The 24240-nt window shown below is 38.2% G+C and overlaps 2 protein-coding genes across 2 annotated transcripts in view; both read right to left on the reverse strand.

Moving 5' to 3' along the window:
- Nucleotides 1–14973: 14973 nt before the first annotated feature.
- LOC146002307 (uncharacterized) lies at nucleotides 14974–16908 on the reverse strand. The gene has a single exon (XM_083140020.1). It carries the CDS (start codon nucleotides 16906–16908, stop codon nucleotides 14974–14976), a length of 1935 nt encoding a protein of 644 aa, XP_082996146.1.
- A 6112-nt stretch (nucleotides 16909–23020) lies between these two features.
- LOC146002132 (uncharacterized) overlaps nucleotides 23021–24240 on the reverse strand; it is a 29092-nt gene continuing 27872 nt past the window's right edge. The window contains exon 3 of the mRNA XM_083139851.1: nucleotides 23021–23457. Coding sequence (XP_082995977.1) covers nucleotides 23245–23457 — 213 coding nt within the window. The 3' untranslated portion in view covers nucleotides 23021–23244. The remainder of the gene's footprint in view (nucleotides 23458–24240) is intronic.

Below are 24240 nucleotides of genomic sequence, written 5' to 3' on the forward strand. Positions count from 1 at the left end.
ATAAAATTTCTTGGGGTTCAAATCAAAATTCTATGCTTAATAAAAAATATCAGTTGGGTTCAGTGCAGACAAAAAAACTGCATAGCTCTATGTCAATTAGTTCTTGAGATATTAATTATTTTGTATTTAGGAACCACTTTGGCCCCCCTGCCAAAAATTGGCTTTTATTGTATCAGTGTATATTGTTTCTATGACCTTACTTGGGTTATTCCGCCAAATTATATGCTTTCAAGTCTCCTATACTTTGGTGGAGCCTGTTCAGGTTCTATCCCCCGCGATGTGGGTTCCACTGCCGATCCAGCAATGGTGAAGAATCTGCACTGTGCTCTGGCTTATATAGATTTATAGAGCCAATAGAAACCCTGCTTATTTAAACCAATCAGAAAACACCACATCATCAACAACACATGCCTAATAATTTATTGCATAATATTACACAACATGATGCAATAGAAGTGTACCGGGAAGTAAATATGTATAGGTGTGGGTGGGTGTGGGTGGGTGGGTATGGGTGTGCATCTTGGCTTAGTTTTAAGTGCTGTGTTCAAAATAAAAATATAGTGGCTGGTAGCTGTATCCAAGCCCTATTATAATTTTTGTTTCTGCATTCTGTCACTAATTTTGATCCTAGAATAATTATATTTATGGGGGTGACTCTGCATGGCCCCCAGAGCAACATACTGAAATTTTGAAAAAATCGATTATTTTATTTTTGCAATTTTCACTAGTTTTGATCCTAGGCCAGTTATATTCTTGGGGGTGACTCTGCATGTTCCCCAGAGCAACATACTCAAATTTTGAAAAAATCGATAATTTTTTGGATTTTGATTATCTCTGGAACCATGAATCCTAGAGACATGGGGTTTGTTGCTTTGGCCTGGGCATGGCAAGATGCAACTTTTTGATCTCTATAATTTTTCAAAAATCTCTTGTTGTTCTCTAGATCTTGAATAACTTGCCTATTTTTCAAGATAGGTGCATGGGGGTTGCATATTTGAAGTTTAGAAGTTTTGTTAAAAAATCGATAATTTTTTGGATTTTGATTATCTCTGGAACCATGAATCCTAGAGACATGGGGTTTGTTGCTTTGGCCTGGGCATGGCAAGATGCAACTTTTTGATCTCTATAATTTTTCAAAAATCTCTTGTTGTTCTCTAGATCTTGAATAACTTGCCTATTTTTCAAGATAGGTGCATGGGGGTTGCATATTTGAAATCTAGAGGCTGTTTAGAAGTTTTGTTAAAAAATCGATAATTTTTTGAATTTGAGATTTTTCAAAAACTATCAGTACTGGAGACTTGAAATTTTGTAGGCATATTCTAGGCATGATTCTCTACATTTTTTGTCTCTATAATTTTCCTGATATATGAAATATTTAAGCTGCAAATGCCTAATTTTTATAAATAGAATTTTCTGAAAAATGCAATATTAGCAAAATTCTTAATATTTTGAAATCTATACATGCTAGGGCACTATAGCAGTTACTATACTTAAGATATCATACAATATAAAAAAAAGCATATTTTTGACAGGATTATGGACAACAATCTCACAGAAGTGCCTTTTATAAGTGTAGGCAAATCAATCTGAGGGGGGTCATACTTTCTCAGGAAATTCTCGAGGGCATTTTCACAAAAATCTTGGATTAGACGGGGTTCCACACTTGAGCAAAAAGCTCATATGGGCATGTTGAGCCTGTTTTAAGTGTAGGCAAATCTGCCAGAGGGGGGTTCATACTTTCTCGAGTTTATAATACAGTCAATCATACTACTGAAAGTATTTTCCTTAACATTTTTCTAAACATTTGTGCCATGACCAAAATGCTACCGCGTAAAGTAAAAAATCTTATGGCATTTCTCAAGGATAGAACCCGTCCTATTTCCGTAGCATTTTTCTTAAAAAAAAAAAAAAAAAAGGCAACGTGCTCCCCATGAAGGCGTATAGGGGGTGCGGGGGTAACGCCCAACACTTTCTTGATCCGGTCGTGATTCGTAGATTCGTAGCATAACCAATCAGAAGCGACCTCTAGATCACGAGTGAAGGTGTAAGGGTGGCCTCGTGAAATGTAAACAATGTATCACTTCACATTTTTAAACAACCGAGAGGTGTAACGTTTCATATAAAATGTTATTAGATACAAAACAATGGCGCTGTTTAAATATATACTTTACAACGTTTACTGTACACGTATGTACAGTAACTCGACGTGCCTTTCATGCTGTATATGTTATACATTGTAATCGCAAGAGCTAGCCCGAAAGTTACACGAAATGCTTGCCTGTAAAGTAGACTACTATCTGCTATAAAATATTTGGAAGCATTTACATAGCATTTATGCTGGCGAACATGTTAAAGAAAATGTTTTCGTCTAGAGCCGGCTTAAGAAAAGCAGACACTGCGAGCGAAGCGAGCAAGAAAATTTTATATAATGTATTTTTATTTGTATAAAATTTGATATCGAGGATGGCAATTGCCCCATTGTGCCCCCTGCAGGTGCTCTTAGCCGTCTCGAAGAAATAATGCAAGAGAGACGTGAAAACTAATTCCATTTTGAGTATCCTTTTGTCCTGCTACTCTTAGATTCTACTATAGCTCTTTTCAGTTCTTACGTCGTCCGCTCTAGAAGGGAAGTGGGGAGCGGGGAACATGCCGCTGACCAACCAGAGAACAGACCACCTAGCGGTGGAGCCGAGAGTTACGCAGTTGCGGGAGGAAGCTGCAGCGCTAACTTCGTTCTGCACGTTGCTGTGTTGCCAATTCACCGCGTTGCTGATGGTATTTTGCCCCAGTGTTGATCCCTGTTTGTTATGAGCGGGATGTAGGAATAACATACGTGGGAGTAATTGTTGTCGCGTCCTGTATTGCCTAACTGCATTGTTTCTTCGATAAACGTGTATGTGGCATGTGATGTGACGTTTATTTGTACTCTCGTTGTTCCATAGGGAGCTTTGTGCTTATTAACGCAGTAAGCATAGGCGCCGGCTCCATGGGGCTTGGGGGGGCTCGAAACCCACCAATGTTAACGATGGGGGGGGGGCAGAGAACCCCAAATAATTTTGCTTAAGAGTTCTAATGTATTATTTTGCTTCTCTTGTCAAGTTTACTCTGAATTGTGCCACATGAACTTAACTTTAAATACACATTTGGAATGTTCTAGACTAGACCATCACCTTTGGGGGGGCTGAGACCGCTAAACCATCAACTTAGGGCGGGCTGTGACCAGAGAAAACAAAACACATGACTTATTACTATATACTAAGTATATAATTATGAGTATTGTAAAAATTTTTACTAAAGAAAGAGTTTCAAAAGACGATGTACATGAACTAGGGTAGTGGATGGGACGTTCGGGCTACATGACATTCAGAACAAGATCATTGATATATTAGGAAGATCTGTTTTGCGCTCCTTGGTAGCAGATATTAAAAGTCGAGAATATTTTGCTATTATGGTTGACGAAACTTGTGACATATCCATCCGTTGACAATCAATATTCTGCATTCGAACTGTGAATAAAAATTTTGATATTTTTGAGGAATTCATGGGCTTTTATGAGATTCCGAACACTGAGACCAAAACTTAAAAAAGGGAGGGAGTGAGTCATTGATTAATTTATTTCAGTGATCAGAGCCCCCCTAGTAATTTTGACAAGTCGGCGCCACTGGCAGTAAGTATCGTACGATGGCGAAAAGGAAAGAGGGTAGTTTATAGCCAAGGCAGGAAAATAATCAATAGGGTTCCTGGATATTATCAAAAGGAAGCAGAAAACAGTGGTCCCTTGGTAAGTGTGCACAAAGTGCAACAGAGTGTGTTGGAAGCTTTTGGAGTGAGCACGCGAACTGTGCAGCGTATTGTTAGGGAAGGCAAAGACAGTCTTGAGGCGTCGGGTTCCATGTCATTTGAATCACCGCGCAAGCGAATCAAAAGGAACAGTATCACAAAGACAATCGACGGTTGCGATAAAGATATAACAAGAAGAATTATCCTTGGGTTGATGTAAAGGGCGAATATCCAACACTGAACAAGTTTTCGTTGATTTGCATACACAAATAAGCTTTCAGTGGGGAGTTTCGTCGTTGTGGAGGATACTGAAGTATATGGGGTTAAAGTGCAAAAAGAGCATTGACGGTAGAAGATCTCTGATGGAGAGAGCCGATATAGTTACAGCCAGAATAACGTTTTTGCGAAAAATGGATATTCTAAAAAATAAGGAACCTTTGCCCTATATAGGTATTTCATTTAGATGAAACGTGCATACATCAGAATTACGCTCCAACGAAAAACTGGCAAAATAAAGAGGGTACATGGGGTTTAAAAGTGCCCGTGGGTAAAGGTGGGCACATTATTGTTTGTCACGTAGGTTCCAGTCACACTGGTTTTCTACAGTAATGTAAATTAGTTTTCAGTGGTTTTTGCAGTTTTTAGATCCGCTAGACGAAAGGAACATCAAAGACGCAGTGATTGTAATGGACAATGCTAGAGATACCATTCGGTACAGTTGGAAAGAATTCCTACAACGTATACACTTGATATCGTACACTCATCGGTATTCTACTGACCACAAGATGGGGATAATATGCATTCTCAGGCCATACACGAACAATGGGACGTCTGTATTTCATTGTTCTTTCGATTTCAACTCCCCTTTCCCGCTACTCTGACATGGCAACGCTGCAGTCTCTCTCTCTAACCGTGTTGTCTCGTTGCGCTGGATAGGTCGTTTCCCCGCTCTCCACTTCCCCCTGCCAGCTTCTAGAGCGCACGCCGTAACAACTGAAAAGAGCTATAGTCTTGCTTTTACCTCAATGTTTGCCCTCATTGCCCCCCTAGAATTGATTTCCGTCCAATGTTGGGGAGGAGGGGTAATGCCCATTGTCCCCTGTGGTTGAGCCACTGCACCCCCTTTCCCCGCAGTTGCTTTGAACTTATACCGGTTTTAAAACACTTGATTTTCTGTAAGAGTATAATATCGTTTAATAACGGCGATTAGATTCCTCTACACTAATTTTCTAGGTGAAAGTATCATACTGTAGGGACATGGACGTCTGGAAGGGGGCATGGATGTCCACACCTCCCCCTTAGAAATCGAATGTCAACCTAAAAGTATATATTTCACACGTATAATTTGATTTCAGTCATAGTAATTTACATTAATGCGATAATTTCAAATTCAAGTGGGTTTTTTTGAGGGAGGCAACACTATTATCGAGGTAATATATCCCATGGAAAAGTACCTTTGCTGGAAAAAATCTGCGGACGTCCACGATTAGGGATGCAATTGGCCCTCCCCCGTGTGCACGCCTATGTTGAGCGGTGTACGTAGGTAGTGACATGTTCTTACCTATATCTATTGCCTTTTGCATGAGTTGGTGAAAATGTTAACTAGTCCTGGCGCTGCCCCGTCATGGTGCATGTTGAAGACGGTTGGCGTGAGGCCTCCATATACTACGGGCCTGAATCTTCGAGGCTATAAAGGCTTATGGCGTCAAAAAATTAGTCTTATATTTTGGAACATAAGTTTATTTGATGTTATTATTATTATTCTACTGGGTAAATATAAAAAATATTTTTCTGCTATAGGCATATACGTAGCATCCTCCATACTGAATAAAACGAGGTATTATTTGTAACTGTATCATTTGTCACTTTGGAGATATTAATTTTTATTTAAAGCATTGTGGGAAACTAAATTTCCCGCTGAAAAGGCGCTGGGCGTTAGCTCAAGAGCGGGAAAAACAACCTTGGCGTTTAAGGGTTTTACGCCTGCGAGCAAGTAATCCGATAGGTGTGGTGTCGCTGAGTCTACCGGGAATTTTGTTGGCGCATGCGTTAGCGTAGATTCAGTTGTCTTGTTCAAGACCATAGCCTGTCCCGGGCATCTCTCGAGCGAGTGAACGAAAGCAAGTCTCTGCGCAAGTAGTGATCCGACAGGACTAGTATGGAGGCTCCCGGGAACAAGCTCTGATTGGTCGAGAGCTGTCACGTGACTCTACGGGGGGCGTGGCTATATGTTCGTAGTCTTGGAGGGTCTAAGTTAACCTAACTTTTGTGACGTCACGGATTGGTTGAAATTTTTGTGACGTCATGAGGTGGGGGTGGCTTTGTGTGGACGTAGTCTTGAAGACCATGAGTTAACCTAAGAGTGTGACGTCACATTGTCGAATGGGTGTGATTGGTCGAAATTTTGTGACGTCATATGGATGTAGCCATCGAGGACTACATGTGACGTCACCGGTTGATGTGGAATGGTTGTCACGTTGAAGAACATGTTCTATCCTGACTTTATGGCGAGTGACATCACTTTGTCCACATGGATGATGTCGGATACCGTGAGTTGACCTCTGTTTCCGATGAGGCAAGGCTGTTTACGTTGACGTAGGCTATTAGAATTTTCCATGGAGCATGTCTGCACTTGCTATGTGACGTATAAGATAACGATATCGTAGATTTTGGTGAAGTCGAGGAGCATCATTTCTCTGCAAGTTGCTGTAGGAGTAAGTTGGGAGTAATGAATTCTGCATCGGGAAGGAACGTTTTTAATCGCGCTGGTAAAAAGCGGCGACAGGAAGATGCTAAGGAGAATCGGCCAAAGCAGACGAAGAGGTTAGAGAAGCAAGTGGAAGATGAAGGGAATAAAACCGAGGAGGATGAAGAGGTAATGGAAAAGCCTGAACGTAAGCCAATTCGCCAAGGTTTATTGGAGGTATGTTATAACCTGAACGAGGGGGCATCGAAACAGCTTGTTGTTGGTTTGGACCCACTGAAAGACTTTTCTGCTTTTGTTCGTTTGTTCAAATGTGGTCAGCAGGGTGTAATGTTGAACGTGGATGAGTGGAACACTCTGATGAATGTGCAAGTGATTGTGGATGAGTATTTCGAGAACGATAGTTCAAAACGTCCTCTGGTTATAAAACTTGGAGTGAATGTGAACGTTCGTTTCTGGCGTTTCCACGGTACCAAGTTGTTGAGTTTGGAGCCTGTTTTCAATGTGGAGTATAATTCCTGTGTTTGTTTAGCCAAGAAAGGGTGGGAAGGACTGCTAAATCTCCGCCCGTGTGTTGATTATGCGATAGTGCAGATGCAGAAGAATGAGAAACCTGTAGCCGAATGGTTATACGCTATTTATCAAGATGTGCAGAGAATGTGCGTGACTGTTGCGATGCTTGCCGGGATGATTCCCAGATTCACCGATGCCTCGAGCCGGAATTTATTGCTGCCCACAAAGGTTCCGATGTTGTCTTAAGTGACTGTGTTGGCATCGATGTTGAACGATTATTGCTTGAAGTGGAGTATCTCTGCAAGGACATGATAATTGACAGCTTGGCCCCTACGTTGTTGGCTACTGCTAGGACGCTGGACTTTTTCAATTTTAAGTAACAAAAAAAAAGAAAGAACAACAACAACTTGAAAATGTGTAAGAATGTGAGGAAAAAAAAATAAATGATAATTTTGAAAAGTATGTGTTTTATTTTTATTTGACTACCCCCGTTATATTATTCTGTTGCTAGTTCAGATACGCAGTGGGTAAAGTATTTTCTAGAGTAGGTTTCACACATTGAAAATTGTCTCACTGTGCGAGAGCTTCACTAGAAATTACAACGTGCGGCCCCCTTCGTATTTGCATTAGCAAACTAATTGTATCATGAAAGAAAAAAAAAGTATTCCAGAAGGTGTATCGATTTGTAAGGAAACAATAATTTCAGAAAAAAGGTGATGTTAACACATGTTTTATTTCTTATAACTACTGCTACTACAATCTGTTTACCACAATAGTAACAGTAAATTGTCTGATACAAGTTTGAGAAAATCAATTAATTAAACATATTTTTTGAACACATAATTTAAAATATATTTTATATTATTCTGCATAATTTACAATATATTTGGTATTATTCTGTACAGTTAAAACAATACGCAGTAATATGAACACAATAAATTTATTTTGTTGGTGAAAAGAAAGGCATCTCCACGGGAAAAATGAAAATCAAAAACACATTCTATGTCTGGTAATTGCTGAAGGTTCTTTCATCCCGAAGACGAAATTCTCCCTCCTCCTCTTCTTCTTCTTCTGTTAGGTTTAATCAGTTCATCATTTATGTCCTCCTGAAATGAAATTATTAAAATGATATAAGTGAAATGGTAATTCATCACTCAAAATAAAACAATAATTAAAAGATGTGATGTAAGAATGATTTTTACCTCGGGTAAGAAATTTGAGGATATTTATTCCTATAATCCCGATGTTGTATGTTCTTCACATAGGGCGAGACTTTTATCTTGACGTACCTATCATTCCACGATATATTGTTTGTAAATTGTGAAAGGTATGTGTTTAAATGTTTCCCCCTTGCTCTGTGTACGATGTAAAACAAACAGTAATGTCCACATACATTGCTGCTGATACCCTGTAGTTGAATTGGGTTGTACAAAAATGATAAAGTATTATTTTGTAGAAAATTACGCACTTGAGATGTTTGTGGTGGTATTCCAAAACTATCAAAATATTCCCCCTTTCTTGAAGAGTCTATGTAAATGGCAACCCAATGGGTTCCAGGTTTATGGCTTGGATCTGTATTTATAATTATGGCAGCTGGCGTGGTTACAGTGTGAGGAACCATGTCAGAGGCATATACCCCTACATGTTTATGATTGGGGAGATGTTGAAGAGGAAGAAGTAGTTCCATTGTATTCATATTTCCAACGTGCAAGTACGTAAGCGTTTGAGAGCGAGCAGGAGAATGTAGATCTGATGTGTGATGGGTGAAAACAGCGGGGAGCTGTCTCTTTAGTAAGTAATCTTATGGAAGGGCAGTTGTATTCGTCGAGATCCTGGACTGGTCTGTTAAGTAGGAGTTTTAAGAAATTAGTTCTCTCCGAACCTTTTGAAAACAGTGTTTTATAGGGTGCTAAAGCATACTGAAGAAGACCTTGTAATGAAGGAAAAGGAACAACTCCGTCAAACCACGTCAGCCCGTGATAATTTCTTTGCAACCATTTAATGGATTGCAAGTCTTTGTAGGAGAGGGTATGTACGGAAAACGGGGGTTCAATCAACCAATGATATGACTGACTACCGTTACCGCTGTATATACCCACTTCTTTCGGTATAAAAAACTTGTTCAGATTAAAACCCTGTAAATCTACCACTGCAAACCCCATCTTTAAGTCAAATGAAATAAAGTAAAAGTACACTCACCTTTTATGATTTCAATTTGTGTAGTCAATGATGACGTTACGATCCTTATCTATTTCGAGCAGATTCTGGAACTCCCCATATACCACACTGTTGACTGTCTCTGGTAATGCTGTACTGAAGTGCACCTCCATCCGGACGGTCCCATGTCGTAGAAGATTCCAATGTGTTGATGTGTGAGCTGAGAGGTCAGGAGTCAAATCGAATGCAAATAGAGTGTATCCATTAATGTAGTCTTCTCTAGATATTCCATTTCCATCATTCTGATACTGAATTCCAGTATTATCGTACAATGTCTGGTAGGCACGAAGAGAGAGATTCTTTTGAAAATCAGGTTGTAAAGGACTTGATGGTATTTGTTTTCCGTCCACATACAGACATAGAAAATTGATATTAAAATGCCTGAAGTTAAAGGGATTTTTGCTATAATCTCCATTAAATGCTGAATTTGTCACAAAACCAATTATGATACGTTTCGGTATCTGTCCAAGAAACAAGTTGTCGACGGTTTTATTTAAAATTCCCCTTGGAAATGTAATTATCTTCATCTGCACACGGTTGATTGGGTATTTTGCAGTTGCCTTTTGTAACACATGGGAATGTGCAATTTTAATGCTGGGATTGAGTGACACCTTTCTAACAAACAATGTAGCATCTTCGATGTGGACCTTGAAAGTGGTACCTTCTGCCATTAAACAAAAGGAATCCTTTGCGCGAATCAACTTTACGCGCATCTCGATGTTGTTCAGAAGAAGTCGTTCTAGGTTAAAAATATCACAATGGAGATGCCCTATTAGATCTACAGATTTACTGTTTGAAATTCTTCTTCTTCTGCTTTCGAAACCTTCGTTTTCGTCCCCGTTTACGGTATCCATGTGGCCTGGAGTATCTTTGTACCACAAACATGATGTCAGATGAGATTCCTTTGCAGCAGGGTTGTAGTTAAGAACATTCTCAATATAAGCTCTGTATGGATAAGTATGAGATGGTGACGTAACAAGTTTTTGATTAAGAAATACGTCAATTTGGTTAAAAAGAGAATGTAAAAATTATTTACAGGTGCAACCTTGTCCGTAGATGTTATAGCTGTATTATCAGAATTAAAAATTTTCACTTTGAGCTCAAGGAAGGTGTGTGGTAGATCCAAATAGTCTTCACCATGGCCAGGAACTGAAAATTCTACAGGAGCATCATCCGATAAAGAAGCCAGAGGTTTATACGATATGAATTGTCCAGATAGTATACTTGTTTGAGTCGGGGGAACAGAGAATATCTCTAGTTCCGAATTTGCACATTGACACGATATGTTACTAATAAATGACATATCCAAGAGAACCTTTTCCTTCAACAATCAGAATAGTACTGAGTACTTCATACTCTGTTGGCTGACGTTAATAAAATTTCTCAACCAAATATATCTATAACCCTTTTCTTGACTGTCTGTTTTGACTTTGATTTTGTAGTTTTCTTCTTTCTTCCTACAGTGTTTGTATTTGTCGATTTTCTCTGCTTTTTATTATTATTTGCGATATTTCTCTTCTTCCGACCAGAACCAATCATTTTATTAATATTATCTTGAGCTTTACGTTTCAGTCTTTCTCCTGCTTCTGCTACTCTTGTATGAAGTGAATGTTTAACCGGCCGGTTCTGCGATATATCGCCCAACACATTCATGCCTGTGGTAAGCATCTCTCTGCCAACAGCTTTTCCAGCCCTGGTTAAAAGTGGAACTACAGATCTGAAAAGGCCGCCAAGGAAACTTCCAATTCCGTGACCTCTCTGGAAGGGTGCACCTTGATATATGTTTGAAACACCGCCACCATGAAGATTGTGATAATGATGTACGGGTTCATTATTGCAGAGAGCGTTTGAAGTGAAGCTTTAATGACACTTCCCCGAATATAAATGGTATTTTCTCCCCTGTATGATCCCTAATATCTATTTCCAGAGTATCAAATTGCTTTTTCATGAGAGGAATATACTGTAGAGAGTGAAACTCGATGTGTGCGTCACTGCCGAACACAACATGTCGAACATTTGTACCCACTATTTTCAGTAGAGGTGCGAATGTATCTCCTACAATTTGAGGTTCCAATATATCACAGTAGATAAACATTTGTTGTGGTACGCCCAGAGCTAAATTTGTGGGAGACGATGAGTGTATACGTTGATGTCCATCAAGTTTGATTGTCTTGAAGGGATCAAAACCTAACTGCGTAGCAAGTTTTGGAGAAAATCTGATCTCAGTAAATAATAGTGAATTTTTCATATCTCTCAGAATTTCTCCGTCCTGTCTTAAAAGAATATGACGATCATCCAAAAGAGAGATATTAAAGGGAACACCAGAGTTTTGAATTGCTGCTACCACCTGTGTCATGTCTCGATAATATCCCGCCTGTATTTTAACTTTTTTCCAATCAGCAGTATCTGGATTAATATTATAGTAGATTATATTCTGCCTTTCTGTTATGTTGTACATAAAATTAGGGTAATGTATTTCGGCAGCAGCAACTTCCCAGGATCCTTGAAGTTCTATCTGCTTTGGAAGTTTTGTTATAAAATTTGATCATGTATTGTCTGGAAATAAGTTCATAGAACTATTACTAGGTAGTGTTATGTAAAAAGAAGACATCATGTTATATTTTTCAGACTAGAGTACGGGATCCAACAACTAAAAGTGGATGGATATCCTCTCCACTTAACGAACACCTCTTTTCTGCTACCCTTTCCTCTTGTATCTATTATTTTATCTATTTTAAATTCTTCCGGTAGATGTAGTTTCTGAAGTTCTTGTCGGTAGAATGTTCCATCAATACTGTTTTTATTTAAATCTTCAATCTTGTAAACAGTAGGGGTACGTGATATGATAGAGATAATTTTAAAAATTTCCTCCGACTATTTTCCTATGTATCCTTTTTCAAATGTCGATACTTCCCTAGCAATCCTGACATAATCTCCTTTCTGTAGAGAATTTCTATTTTCTTTTGAAGTTGAAGATGCTCTTGAGGTGCTACTGCGCAGATTTCCCCATACTTCTAGAATATTATTTGGTTTTACATTTTTTGGTGCCATTTTAATACTTCTATGTTTGGCACTGTTATACGCCCTTAACATTTTTGGTAACTGGTTAATGTAGCAATATGACTGTTTTGCTGTGAAATACTTCCACATTTTTTCCTTTAGTGTTCTGTTGAATCTTTCAATAATACTAGCTTTGACATCAGGGTTCTTAGTGGTAAAATGATGAATGTTATTAATTCTGAAAAATTTTTGAACTAAAGAATTGAGAAATTCTTTTCCTTTATCTGTTTGAATAGTAATAGGTTTTCTTCCCTTTGATTGTTGAAGAATAACTCTGAAAGCTTCCATTATGTTGGTACCTGTTTTGTTGAGCAGAGGCACTGCCCATGCATATTTCGAAAATGCATCGATAACTGTCAACATATACTTGTAATTCTCATTTTCGGAACTAATACTTTTCAAATCAACAAGATCTGCCTGCCATAAGTCATCAATGTTGTTAATAATATAACGATTTCGAGAAAATTTTCTTCTCAATGGCTTATGTAATGTGTATGTTTCCTGTCCTTGTAACCATTCTTCAATTTTCTTTTTGGAATATTTTTTTCCTGTTGCTTCCCATAACCTATTGACAGTTGAATACCCCGCAGAGTTGGAGATGCCGTAATAGATGTTCCTCAAAGTAGAATCCATAGTTCACTAATAATATGAACGGGAAGTGCGAGTGTTATTAATACTTTAGCCAATTGGTTTCAACATTTTTGTTTTCCCCTACTTGTTTACATAAATCAGTTTTCAATTTTTCTATTAATTCCCACCGTCGGGAATTACCAATAAGCTCCTGAGAAATATTAACATTGGCTAGAAATTTAGAAAAATATTCATATCCTCTAGGATTACTATTTTGTCGATTTCTGACAACATCACTGATAAGATCTACGATATTACTTCCGGGGATAACCTTGTTGTAAATTTTGGTCTCTCCTTGAGAATTCCATTGAATATTACTACTTGTTTTCAGACGGCGATACAAATATGTCTGCTCTTGAATGAAACTTTTTAGGGATGGTCGCCAATATTTCATCGTAAATTGGGTCCGAAAGTGCACAACCATGCTCCAATTCTTGATTTATATCCTTCTCGTCATTTTGATCCTGATGCTTTTCTTTAGATATTATGGGAATTTCCAAAGGAGAATTTAATTTTTGTACAAAATGAAGATATCTGCTTAGAACTTGCTGATACATATTCCATTTCTCTTCATCAGATAATTTTTTTTGGTGCAAAATTTTACTCATTTCTGCATCCAAATTGGAAAGCGGTATAAAATTATGTTGTTGTTGATGATGTATTTTCCGGAATGTATCCTGTGGCACCAGGATCATCTTGTTTGCATGCTCCATCAATTAAAAAGACTGGAAAAAATCCCGCTAATTAACGGTCCAATGAGATATGGTAAAAAGCCTCCGGATTGTATGATATACTTCTTCTTTTTCTTCCACGATGTTCCACGCTTCACTAACTTTCTTAACACTTGCTTATAACGAGCTAATTTCTTCTTCTGGCTTTGTTTCAACTGAACATTACCTTTTAAAGTATTATATGCACATTCAGAAATGTCATGAACCAAGGATTCATCTGCATTTTTTTAGAATGGTTTGTCGCACTGCAGGTTTGCATTTTGATAAAGTTCGGAGCAATGTAGCGTTCTTCATCATTGGGGATGATATGACGGAATGGTATTTTCCCACGGTGATTAAAATACTTATTTAGGTACATAAATGTAATTATATTCGTCGTCCGGAAACACACAGGTTCTGAATCGAAACTTTTCTGGCGTAGTTTGTTTCAGGTCGAGAAAAATGTATCCATAAGGTGGAGATGTGGCATCCTTGTAAATTTCGACGAAGAATTTTTTATTTTCCGGATAAATTTGAGAAGACAAATGATGAATTTGACCTTTATCCCTAGGATTCTTAAAGCAGACAAGATAGTGACAATTCAATGATATATCACGGCATCATTTCCCTTGATGAAATACATTTTGTGATAGAAATATTAAACTAATATTTCTATGATGGCAACCTTTTGTAAAAAGATCAACAACTCTACTATCAGCTTCTCTCATCAGATCATCGAGTATAATCAAATGGGGTCCTTCTTCTGGTGTGTATACCTCCATGTTGGGAAGTCCTTTGTGAAATTGTACGTCACTTGAAACTATATTGTATAAGGGCTGCCACTCACTGTAACACCAGGTAATATTAATAAAATTTATATTTACTAAACTTTTAAGATGTAGTAAAATTCTCGAAGAAAAGTTTGATTTTCCACATCCAGACGGTCCAGCCAGAATCATAGAAAAGAGATGTTCCAACTTACATTCCATATTTTCTCTGTATGCAAACACAAATTTATTTTAAGGTATGGCCTTCACGTATGATCAACCTCTATCGGGATCAAAAATTCTTCTGACAGATTTATTTCGTGCGCTGTTTCTTTTGTGGATTTGAATATCCAAAAGGCACAGTATCCAGATCTTCAATGATTCTTCTTTTTGTGTAAACCACTTTCAAGATTTTACTTTCAGGTCTGTTGAAGATCCTAAAGTCTTTACTTCTTACAATTTTCTTATTGTTATGTACATGAATTGCTTCTGTCTCATTAACCACCATATTTTTCATCGAAAATATATTTATCTTCTTGGTATTTGCATAGTTCAGGGTTTTGCCTTTTACTTTGCAGACGCCACATTGAACTTATGTGGTAGGGTTTTTCACATTAAATGCATAAGATTTTGGACCCGTGGAGACAAACTCCGTTATGTAACTTCCATCACCATAAATCTCCAGCTCATCAGTCATCTCACCAAGATAATTACCCGTCACCGGTTCAAATTCTCCGTTTCTTGAAATGTAAATAACACTATCTGTGTCGTAATATATTACACGCTCATTGAGCTGCTCAAGATATTTGTACAGATGAAGTCTCGCCCCTGCCGTAGTGTAAGCAGCAATAACTACATTTACGTTTGGTAACTCAGCGACTGCCTCATCTACATGTTGCCAATTCATAACAAGAGGAATAAGCGCATTAACACTAACGGAAGGATTCATGAGTGCAGTATACAGCTCAGAGGGTTGTGATACTATCGAGGTTTTTGGCATATTTGGTCTCTGCCCATATTTGCCCCAAAAACTATTGAGCATCAATTTTGCGAGACACCGTTTTCCAGGGTTGATCTCAATTTTGTCATAGTCCAGATGGATTCCTTCTTTCTTGTAATATTCCGAGATAAAATTTACTTTATCTTGCTCAGTTTTACAGCTGGATGGCAAACCACTAGCTTCTTGCTTCATTTTTAGAAATTTGTCAATATATTCCACAAACAATCCCCCTTGTCTTGTTTTCGGTTCAAAACTGGTTACTCGGTATTGCCACGATTCGTACATCTTTGTAATTTTGTATCCTTCCTGAACTGCCTTTCTTAGCTCATCTGCAACCCATGTGCCTGTGAAGGATCTCTCGTCTGGATTATGAATACATTCTCCCTGATTATTCTCGTCAGCACATGATCTGCACAGGGTAAAAAATAACTTCCCTTTCATTTTCATGGGTAATACAGGGTGGTAGAGATTTTTTGGGGGTAGAACTGTACACATTACAAGCCCCTCGATATTCTCAATGTTGGGACAGTCTTCGGCGAGAAAAATGGTTGGATGTCCTATGGGAAATTTTCCATACTTACAAATATACGGGTATAGAGAACAAATGTCAATGTATTTTATCTTCTCACCGTCACTAGCTTTGTAATATAACTTTGAGGCATTCGTTCGACCACCAGTTAGACTCGCTCTAGGATCCAAAGGCTTCTTGATAGTCATAGGGTGGTTTTTCACATACTCTTCAATCTCAGGATTCTCTCTTTTTAACTGTCGCCACTCACATTCCCACATTACTTCAATCTTGTTGCCACTTCTCTCCAAGCGTTGGGTTATTCTTTGAGTTCTCTCTCTTCTGGCATTCATGGTGTCACCACCTTCAAATTTCTGTTCTCCATTTTTGCTGCTGTAACATTTATCACAAAAATGGTAATAGCATCCGTGAAATTGTAAAATATGACCGTTACCTTCTTCATCTTCATAATATCCATCAAATTTAATCCCAGATATTCTTCTTTCTAACCCTTTTCCAGCATGCTCAATAGATATTCCTCTTTTTATCTCCTCATAAACAAGCCATTCAACTGCTGCAATGGATTGGTTGTCTCCCCAACGATATCCAGTTGATGGTATTACACCAATTGTATTCTCACGCAAATAATTCCTTCTATATAGTAGGTTACAAACACCAGATATTGTCACACCTTTTCTCCAAACATCAATACCACTTTTTTGCAGAAAGGTCTCCCTAAACTTCAAGCAAGCCAGTCGAAGGATCTCAACATCATTTATACAATAATCAACAAGTTCAGATTCAGCATTGAAAACATAATTCTTGTCTTTCTGTTCACTGTACCATTTTAGAAATTTTTCTCTTTCTTCCGGTTTCATCTGGTCTGGTTGGTAGTATTCTACATCAGATAATTGTCCACTGTAGAATTTGTTTTTGGAATTGTTGAAAAGATGAGGGTAGTATCCTTTCTTCCTACTATCGGGCAGGTCGAATGCTTTTGGTAAGCTTGACAGCGGCATAGGCAAAAAATTCAATGAATCAAGAAATCTAACATGTCCCGCTTGCATCAATAGGATTTTCGATCCATTCATAATAATCTCTGGAAAAACCTGGAATTGGGTAATCATCGTTCGCAAAATAAAATGTCCATCATACCCCTTCATATTATGACATATACAGTAAATATCATATTTGTGAGGTAGATTTTTAATATAAGACAGAAACTCTTCCACTGGTGACTCCTTGAAAATATACTGCCTTTTCCCACAACAATTACAGGTGACCGACACATCAGGTATGTCTTTACAAGTGTTGCAAACCTGTTGGACAACACAGAGGTTTGGTTTGTGTTCTGTTCTATCTGTATGATTGTCATATTTGCTGTCCTGTGTACATTCAAGATCGTAAAATATCAATATAAAGGGTTTTTTTGTTTTCTGGCGGTGATGATTTTTGAATGTAACAGAGATGACCGCTAGGACAATGTTTCTTACATATTCTGCAATATACTTCACCACAAATATGTTTTGTTTTTCTCTGATTAATAGCAATAATTGTTAGACAATCAGGGCATTGGTGTAGTTTCTCACAAATACTTTTCCCGTTCTTTGGTTTGCGTTTATGTTCATTGAAGCATACATCCCCGTGAAACTGTCTGTTGCAATCTAAACACTCTCTAATTTCTGGTGAGTTTTCATGAGACTGGAAACACTTATTACATGTACGTGAACAATCTGTGTGCTTTGTGATGGACGCAAATTTATTTCTGCAATGTTCACAGTAATAAGCACATGCAAATGCAGATGTCAACGAAGTGATAACATTGTAGTGGTATTCATGATGCAGAAGGTAAAGAGGTGTTCTTGTTATATCGGTACTACCAACAAACATTATATTATTACCACTGAGATCAGCAAAAACAACAATCCTATATTGTGGCAAGACATTTTGAAATCTTTTCAGTTCTTCCACACCGCATCCTCTTTTTGTAACAATCACATTTGCTTCTCTGCATAACTCCAGAGCTTCAATTTTGACAATCGGGCGACCCATTCGGTATTTACTTCTCTCATTATGGCCTTTAAGTTGTGTATATGCTTTTGCTACGACAATTGCTCGTGGAAGGCACATGTAATCCTTATTTGTAATGCATATAATTCCAGACCGTTTTCTGCAAACTTCGTCCATATTCTCTAAACCTTTCTTAAAACGTCCTGCCCCACACGGCACTCGTACACGGTGCAGATGGAAAATCAAATCATCAGACGACAAAAAACTGCTATTGCTCTGAACTAATTTCTCGAAGCTCTCCCAAACCACATCTGAATTAAGTTCTGTTGCTAGTCGAAAACTTATTCAAAAAGGATCTCACGGTGAATTGACATTTCTTATAGTTAAGCCAACATGGTCTTGTTCTTCAATATTCCTTGTTAATAATTTTACTATCTGGTTCAAACCGTCATGAATCCACTGTAAAGGATTTTCGTTTTCTGGAACATGATGAAGACGTACATTCATCTGCCTACCTTGAAGATTAAACTTTTTATAATGACGATCAAACTCATCCAGCACAGTAAAACGATCACTTTTCTCCACAGTATCTTCCTTCCCACTTCTGTGTGTTGATCCACCTCCCGTTTGAATCACATGTGGGTTGGGTTGGGTTTGTAAGGGGTTGGAATCGGATACCGTTTCTTTCCCGGGTAATGGAAATCCAACAAAACTATTTATATCGTCTAATATCTTCTGGGTACAAATATTATTGTCTAATCTACAGTCCTGTTTTTCCGACAGATCACATACACTTTGAGGCGAACTGATTACGCATTCTATTTCCTGCACAATTTTCTGTGTAGAGATTTCTTCCGACTCACCAAAAACACTAACACAATTCTTAATTCCTCGAATGTTCTGGGTACATATATTATTCTCAAATCTGCAGTCCTGATTTTCCGACACATCAGTTGTATTTCGTGGAGAATTAATTGCATACTCTATTTCCTGCACAATTTTCTGTGTAGAAATTTCTCCCGAATCACCACCAACACTAACACAATTCTTCATTCCTAGAATGTTCTGGGTACATATATTATTGTCAAATCTGCAGTCCTGATTTCCCGACACATCAGTTGTATTTTGTGGAGAATTAATTACAGACTCTATTTCCTGCACAATTCTCTGTGTAGAAATTTCCTCGGACGTACTACCAACATTAACACAATTATTCATTCCTAGAATGTTCTGGGGACATATAGTATTGTCAAATCTGCAGTCCTGATTTTCCGGCACAGCACATACATTTTGTGAAGAATGGATTACAGACTCTATATCCTGCACAATTCTTTGTGTAGAAATTTCTCTCAACTCGCTACCAACACCAACACAACTCTCAATTTCTCGAAGAATATTTTCCGTTGATGGTAAAGAAGATAGTTCATCTGGAAGAAAGTTATCCCTTATTGAGTTTACATTCCCATTGACAATCACTATAAAATTGTGCTCCTCTTTCGGACAATACTAAAACTACCTCCCTTATAATTTTATATTTTTATTACACGAAATTAAACGTTTTGATTTCATACTGAAATTAGCCACCTCGAGTTGTTCATCCTCGATTTTAACCATTAAAATTACTAACACTCTTGCATTGTCTATTGATTACCGAGGCTCTTTTTCCACACACTCATCCTGTGAAGCCATTTTCGTTTAGCCTATGTGGTTATACATTTAAGCACTAATTTATAAAGAAATCCCCACCAATATGGTTTATTTTATTTAACATTTTCGATAGAATAATGCAATGTCATTCTGAATTACAAATTCCCTGATTCGATTCCTAGTTGGAAAAATTAGTAGCTTTAGGAGCAGCGCCATCTCACCAAATAAGGATAACTTTCAAATTAAATAATGAATGAATGAATTACAAGGAGTATTTTTATAACTGTTGATCCGAAATATACGCAAGTACATAATATTTAACTATCTCCTGTATGCCGAATGAAAAACATAGAATATCATATCTCACACGCACACTTAATAATAATAATAATAATAACGATAATATATATGTATCACTTACCCATTTCTGTTCACCTCTGCTTCATCCATCCACAATAAAAAATCGACCGAAAAGTATACACTCGACGGTGTGGACTTTTTTTCCTCGCACAGATCCAAAATACGTCGTGGCGCACAGAACTCACAACCACGAATTGTACTGCCAACAACTTCTACGCGAGACTATAAATACTGACAAAGTTGACTGACTTTGCCTCTCTGATTCAGGACTAAATAAATAAATAAATACAGTTTGCAATCCCCTTATCAGGTAAGCGTAATTCCTACTGCCGAATTTCGACCTGGCAATGCACATAAACTCTCCCCTCCCTGCAACTGACCTTTGGAGACGTAGAAGCAAATTTTTCACAGAGCAACCTAAAGAACTAGAGAATTGTCTATCCTTAAAACACAACTTTGAGTAAAACAAATCCAGCTCCACGCATTTTTTTTTCATAAATCTTAAACATTTACTCATGAAATTAGTTTGCTAAGGCAAATACGAAGTGGCCCCCCTGCTTTGCAGTCTCTAGCGTAGCTCTCGCATAATAAAAAAGTTCTTAATATATAATGTTACTCAAAAACACCATTCCCTCCAAGCATATGAAATCTTAAAAAAAAATTCTATCCCCGACGAGAAGGGGAAACCGCAATTTATTTATTTTTTGTTTATTTTGTTATTTTTTTTCTACCACCCAATGTCGTATTAAGTGGGTACCTAGAGGAAACGGGCGGGGGGGGGGTAAAAACGGCCAGAGGCATGATGCTGATCACATCACCCCTACCTTCGACCGTGTATAACAGAGCATGGGGCTTTATCTCCACACCCCTCCATACCTCCATACCGTGCTGCATGGCACAGGGAAGAACTTCACTTTTTTCTTTTCTTTTTTTTTTTTACAATTATCACCATCATAAGTAACTTCAACCATAATTATTTTTAACAATATAACCAAGGAACCCTTGGTTCGATACCCGTTAGAGATACATAACGGTTGTAGATCCAGTCCCGATTAGTCTTTCTGCACATAAAGTGGACTTAAAACTAGAGAACTCGAAATATGATACAAAAAAGTTGCAGACGTAATTTAGTCATAGCCACAAACACCGATGACCTCTCTGACGTCACTCAGACAGACACATTTACTCAATTCCGACCTTATTCATGCTACACACAGTTCGTATCAAAAGTTGACCAACAAACAAAGGATAAAATTAACTTGTAGTCACCATCCCTTTCGAACTGTCGGACATCGACCCCAACAGACGCACTTGCCTCATCCCTAGGTTGCTCATGCTCCACAAAATTCTTATCAACAACGTGACCAACAGGCTTGGCTCATTCCAAGATTAATCATGCTCCGTACATTTCTTATCTACAGAATGACCAAGCTTAGGTTTACTTATAGTCATCAACGCTATCAACCTCTCTGATACCAACACAGACATGCCAGGACATGCCCGACTCATTCCGTGCTTCAGCACGCTCCTCAACAATACTTTCGTTTACATGTAACTTGGTCACACATAAACCGAAAGTCCCCGATGACACCCATGTAGATCGCCCAGTCACATGACCAATCTCCAGCAATCAAAGCTTTGTGCTCAGGAGACTCCTTGCTCCGGGTGAACACCAAAGTCACGTGACCAGTCTCAACCAATCACAACTTGGGGCTCAAATAACTCATCACTTAGGTTAGCTTATGCCCTCCAACGCTACAAATACAGAGACACGCCCCCGTAAACCCCACGTAGAGTCACGTGACCGTACTCGTGACGTCACAAAAGTTAGGTTAACTTAGACCCTCCAAGACTATGAACATATAGCCACGCCCCCATAGAGTCACGTGACAGCTCTCGACCAATCAGATCTTGTTCCCGGGAGCCTCCATACTACTGACAGGTCTTGACCAATGAATACGTGAGTGGGAACGGGATTGCATGGAGAGGGAAATGGGACTGCAGGTCCTAGCCTTTGCAGCAGCGGGTATTGCTTCACTTCGCCCGCTCGCATTCTCCCCTTTATGCGCCGCCTTGCTCAAGAGATTCCCGGGGTAGGAGATTCCCGTTGCTGCTTAGGAGGTGAATGACACGGCGGAAATTACACGACACCGTTTTTGTACACGGGACAGATTATTCTGGGTTACGTTTTATTAATGGTATATTCTACTGTTACGGCGGCCGATCCTAATGCTGGCAAGGGAAGTGGGGAGCGGGGAAGCGACCAACCCAGCCTGATAAGAAACGTAGCAGCCAGTAGAACGAGGTTCACGTAGTACTTCTCGCTGCGTCGTATCTTTCGGCGCCACCTCTGTTGTCTGGTTGGTCTGCGGCGTAATCCCTGCTCCACACTTCCCTTTTAAGAACTAGGAGCGCCCGCCGTAAGAGTGGAAAGACCTATAGTAGTGGCTATTGGAATTTTGATTTGCAGCTTCTATGGATCATATTGTATAAATTTGAAGGTTAAGATTGGTGTTAGCGAACACGTTATAAAGGGAGATTGTATTTGACCACTCCCTGTGATATTTTTGGTGAGTGTATAGTTGCCCTGTGCATAATACCACTCGCAGGGATCTTTTCATTGTACATTACTGCTACATAAATGGATAATATCAGAAGAGAGACAGAAAGCATTATCCTTATTTGCCTCTCCTCCGAAAGGATCGTAGAAAACGTGGATTCGAACCGTGCTCACCTTCATCAGTCCAATAACGCTGCATGAAAATAGTAGAATTAAGAAAAGTTATTTTATACATGTAATTCCCTACTACTCAAGCTTTTCACCACTTGTAAGTAATACCCTGATAGGATCCGTTGAGATGCCAGTGCACCTCACAATTCCCAATTCCTACAGCTCTGCAGACAGGGACTGGACTAATAAGAGACTCGGATTACATCCCGAGGACTTCTGTATACCAGGCAGTCTAACTTACAATTTTCCACAAACCAATACATAAGTATGAGAGAACCTTTAATTTTCCAAATGGCTGCCAAAAATTCTATTGTGTCTAAGGCACGTCCTCTTAACTAGGGAGGGTTCATTATTGTTATTTAATTAAAAGGTGAGTAAAGTGAGCGAGTATTTATTTGCTTTAAAATTTTGCATTCATTCTAATGTTATCCACCTAAATAAAAAATAATTCACTTTACTTTTTATCTTAAGTCACGTAGATGGTATTATCAGATTAAGAACTATTGAAACTCCGCTGATCGTGGATAACGAACTCTTCATACATCGAACTCCCTACAATCACTGAAGCACACATGGTAACAGTCAATGAACAGTTCACATTTCTTTTTCACATTTCTATAAGATTTTGTACATCTGCTTCTTTTGGACGATTGTTCCTTTTCCGAACCGTGTTTTCAAGAATTCCAATTTTTGATAAATTTCTAGAAATAACACTGCGTTTACGTATCTTCGAGATTCGTCGTTCTTTTGTTTCACTTGGTGCAGTGGAATGCACAGAACCAGATGTGACAGCTAATGGATATCTGTAGTGTGGAGGTCCCTGAAATAAAGAAATGGAATTTTTAATATAATAATGTAATACATTCATATGCGCAAAATCCCTCACAAACCATCAAAACCATCAATATGTCAGCATTTTATATATTTTTGGTGTGTAACTGTTGTTTACTTCTCAATGTTAATAAAATTTTACCAACATCATGCAATTTAAAGATCAAGGATCCATAATTGTAATTTAGAACTATAAGTTGTATGTTATTAATTCCCCACTGAGTACACTAACTACGTACAGAAAACTTTACGATTTACATAACAATATATTTATTCTAGTAATTGTTGACATCAGTTGTTTGAAGTAAGTGATGTAATGATTCTATTTTATTTATTTATTTGGATGATTCCAGATTTATGAGTCAATCCGTATCATAAAATTACGTCTGAAGACAGAATTGCAGAGACTACGCAACTTTAAACTTGTCTGCTAGAATGGAAATTAACAACAACAAAAAGTAAAATTCGAGATAAAATATAAAATAAAAATAGGAACGTTGTTTGATTGATCAAATGAAGGTTTGTTGTGATACAGATTCATTTCCATATTCCCTCTTAATTGTATTAAATTACTTTTAAATTGCAAAAACGATTTCGATGTATTTGAAACATTAATCTGAGTTCATGAACACCAGAGTACGAACAAGGACGTCTGCAATTTTTTTTTGGAGGTCGGGGGGAGTGAGGTATTTTCTCTCCAAAACAGTGCTGCCCTCTAAAAAGCACTTATACAATTTAAAGTTCCTGCTACCACCTGTGTATATCTTGCTAT

This window comes from Lepisma saccharinum, chromosome 18 (genome assembly GCF_977018435.1).
Source record: "Lepisma saccharinum chromosome 18, izLepSacc3.1, whole genome shotgun sequence".
In the NCBI taxonomy this organism is placed as follows: domain Eukaryota; kingdom Metazoa; phylum Arthropoda; class Insecta; order Zygentoma; family Lepismatidae; genus Lepisma; species Lepisma saccharinum.

Excerpts from the sequence above, each read along its gene's own strand:
- LOC146002307 (XM_083140020.1), bottom strand. The coding sequence starts at position 16,908 with ATGCCGCTGTCAAGCTTACCAAAAGCATTCGACCTGCCCGATAGTAGG.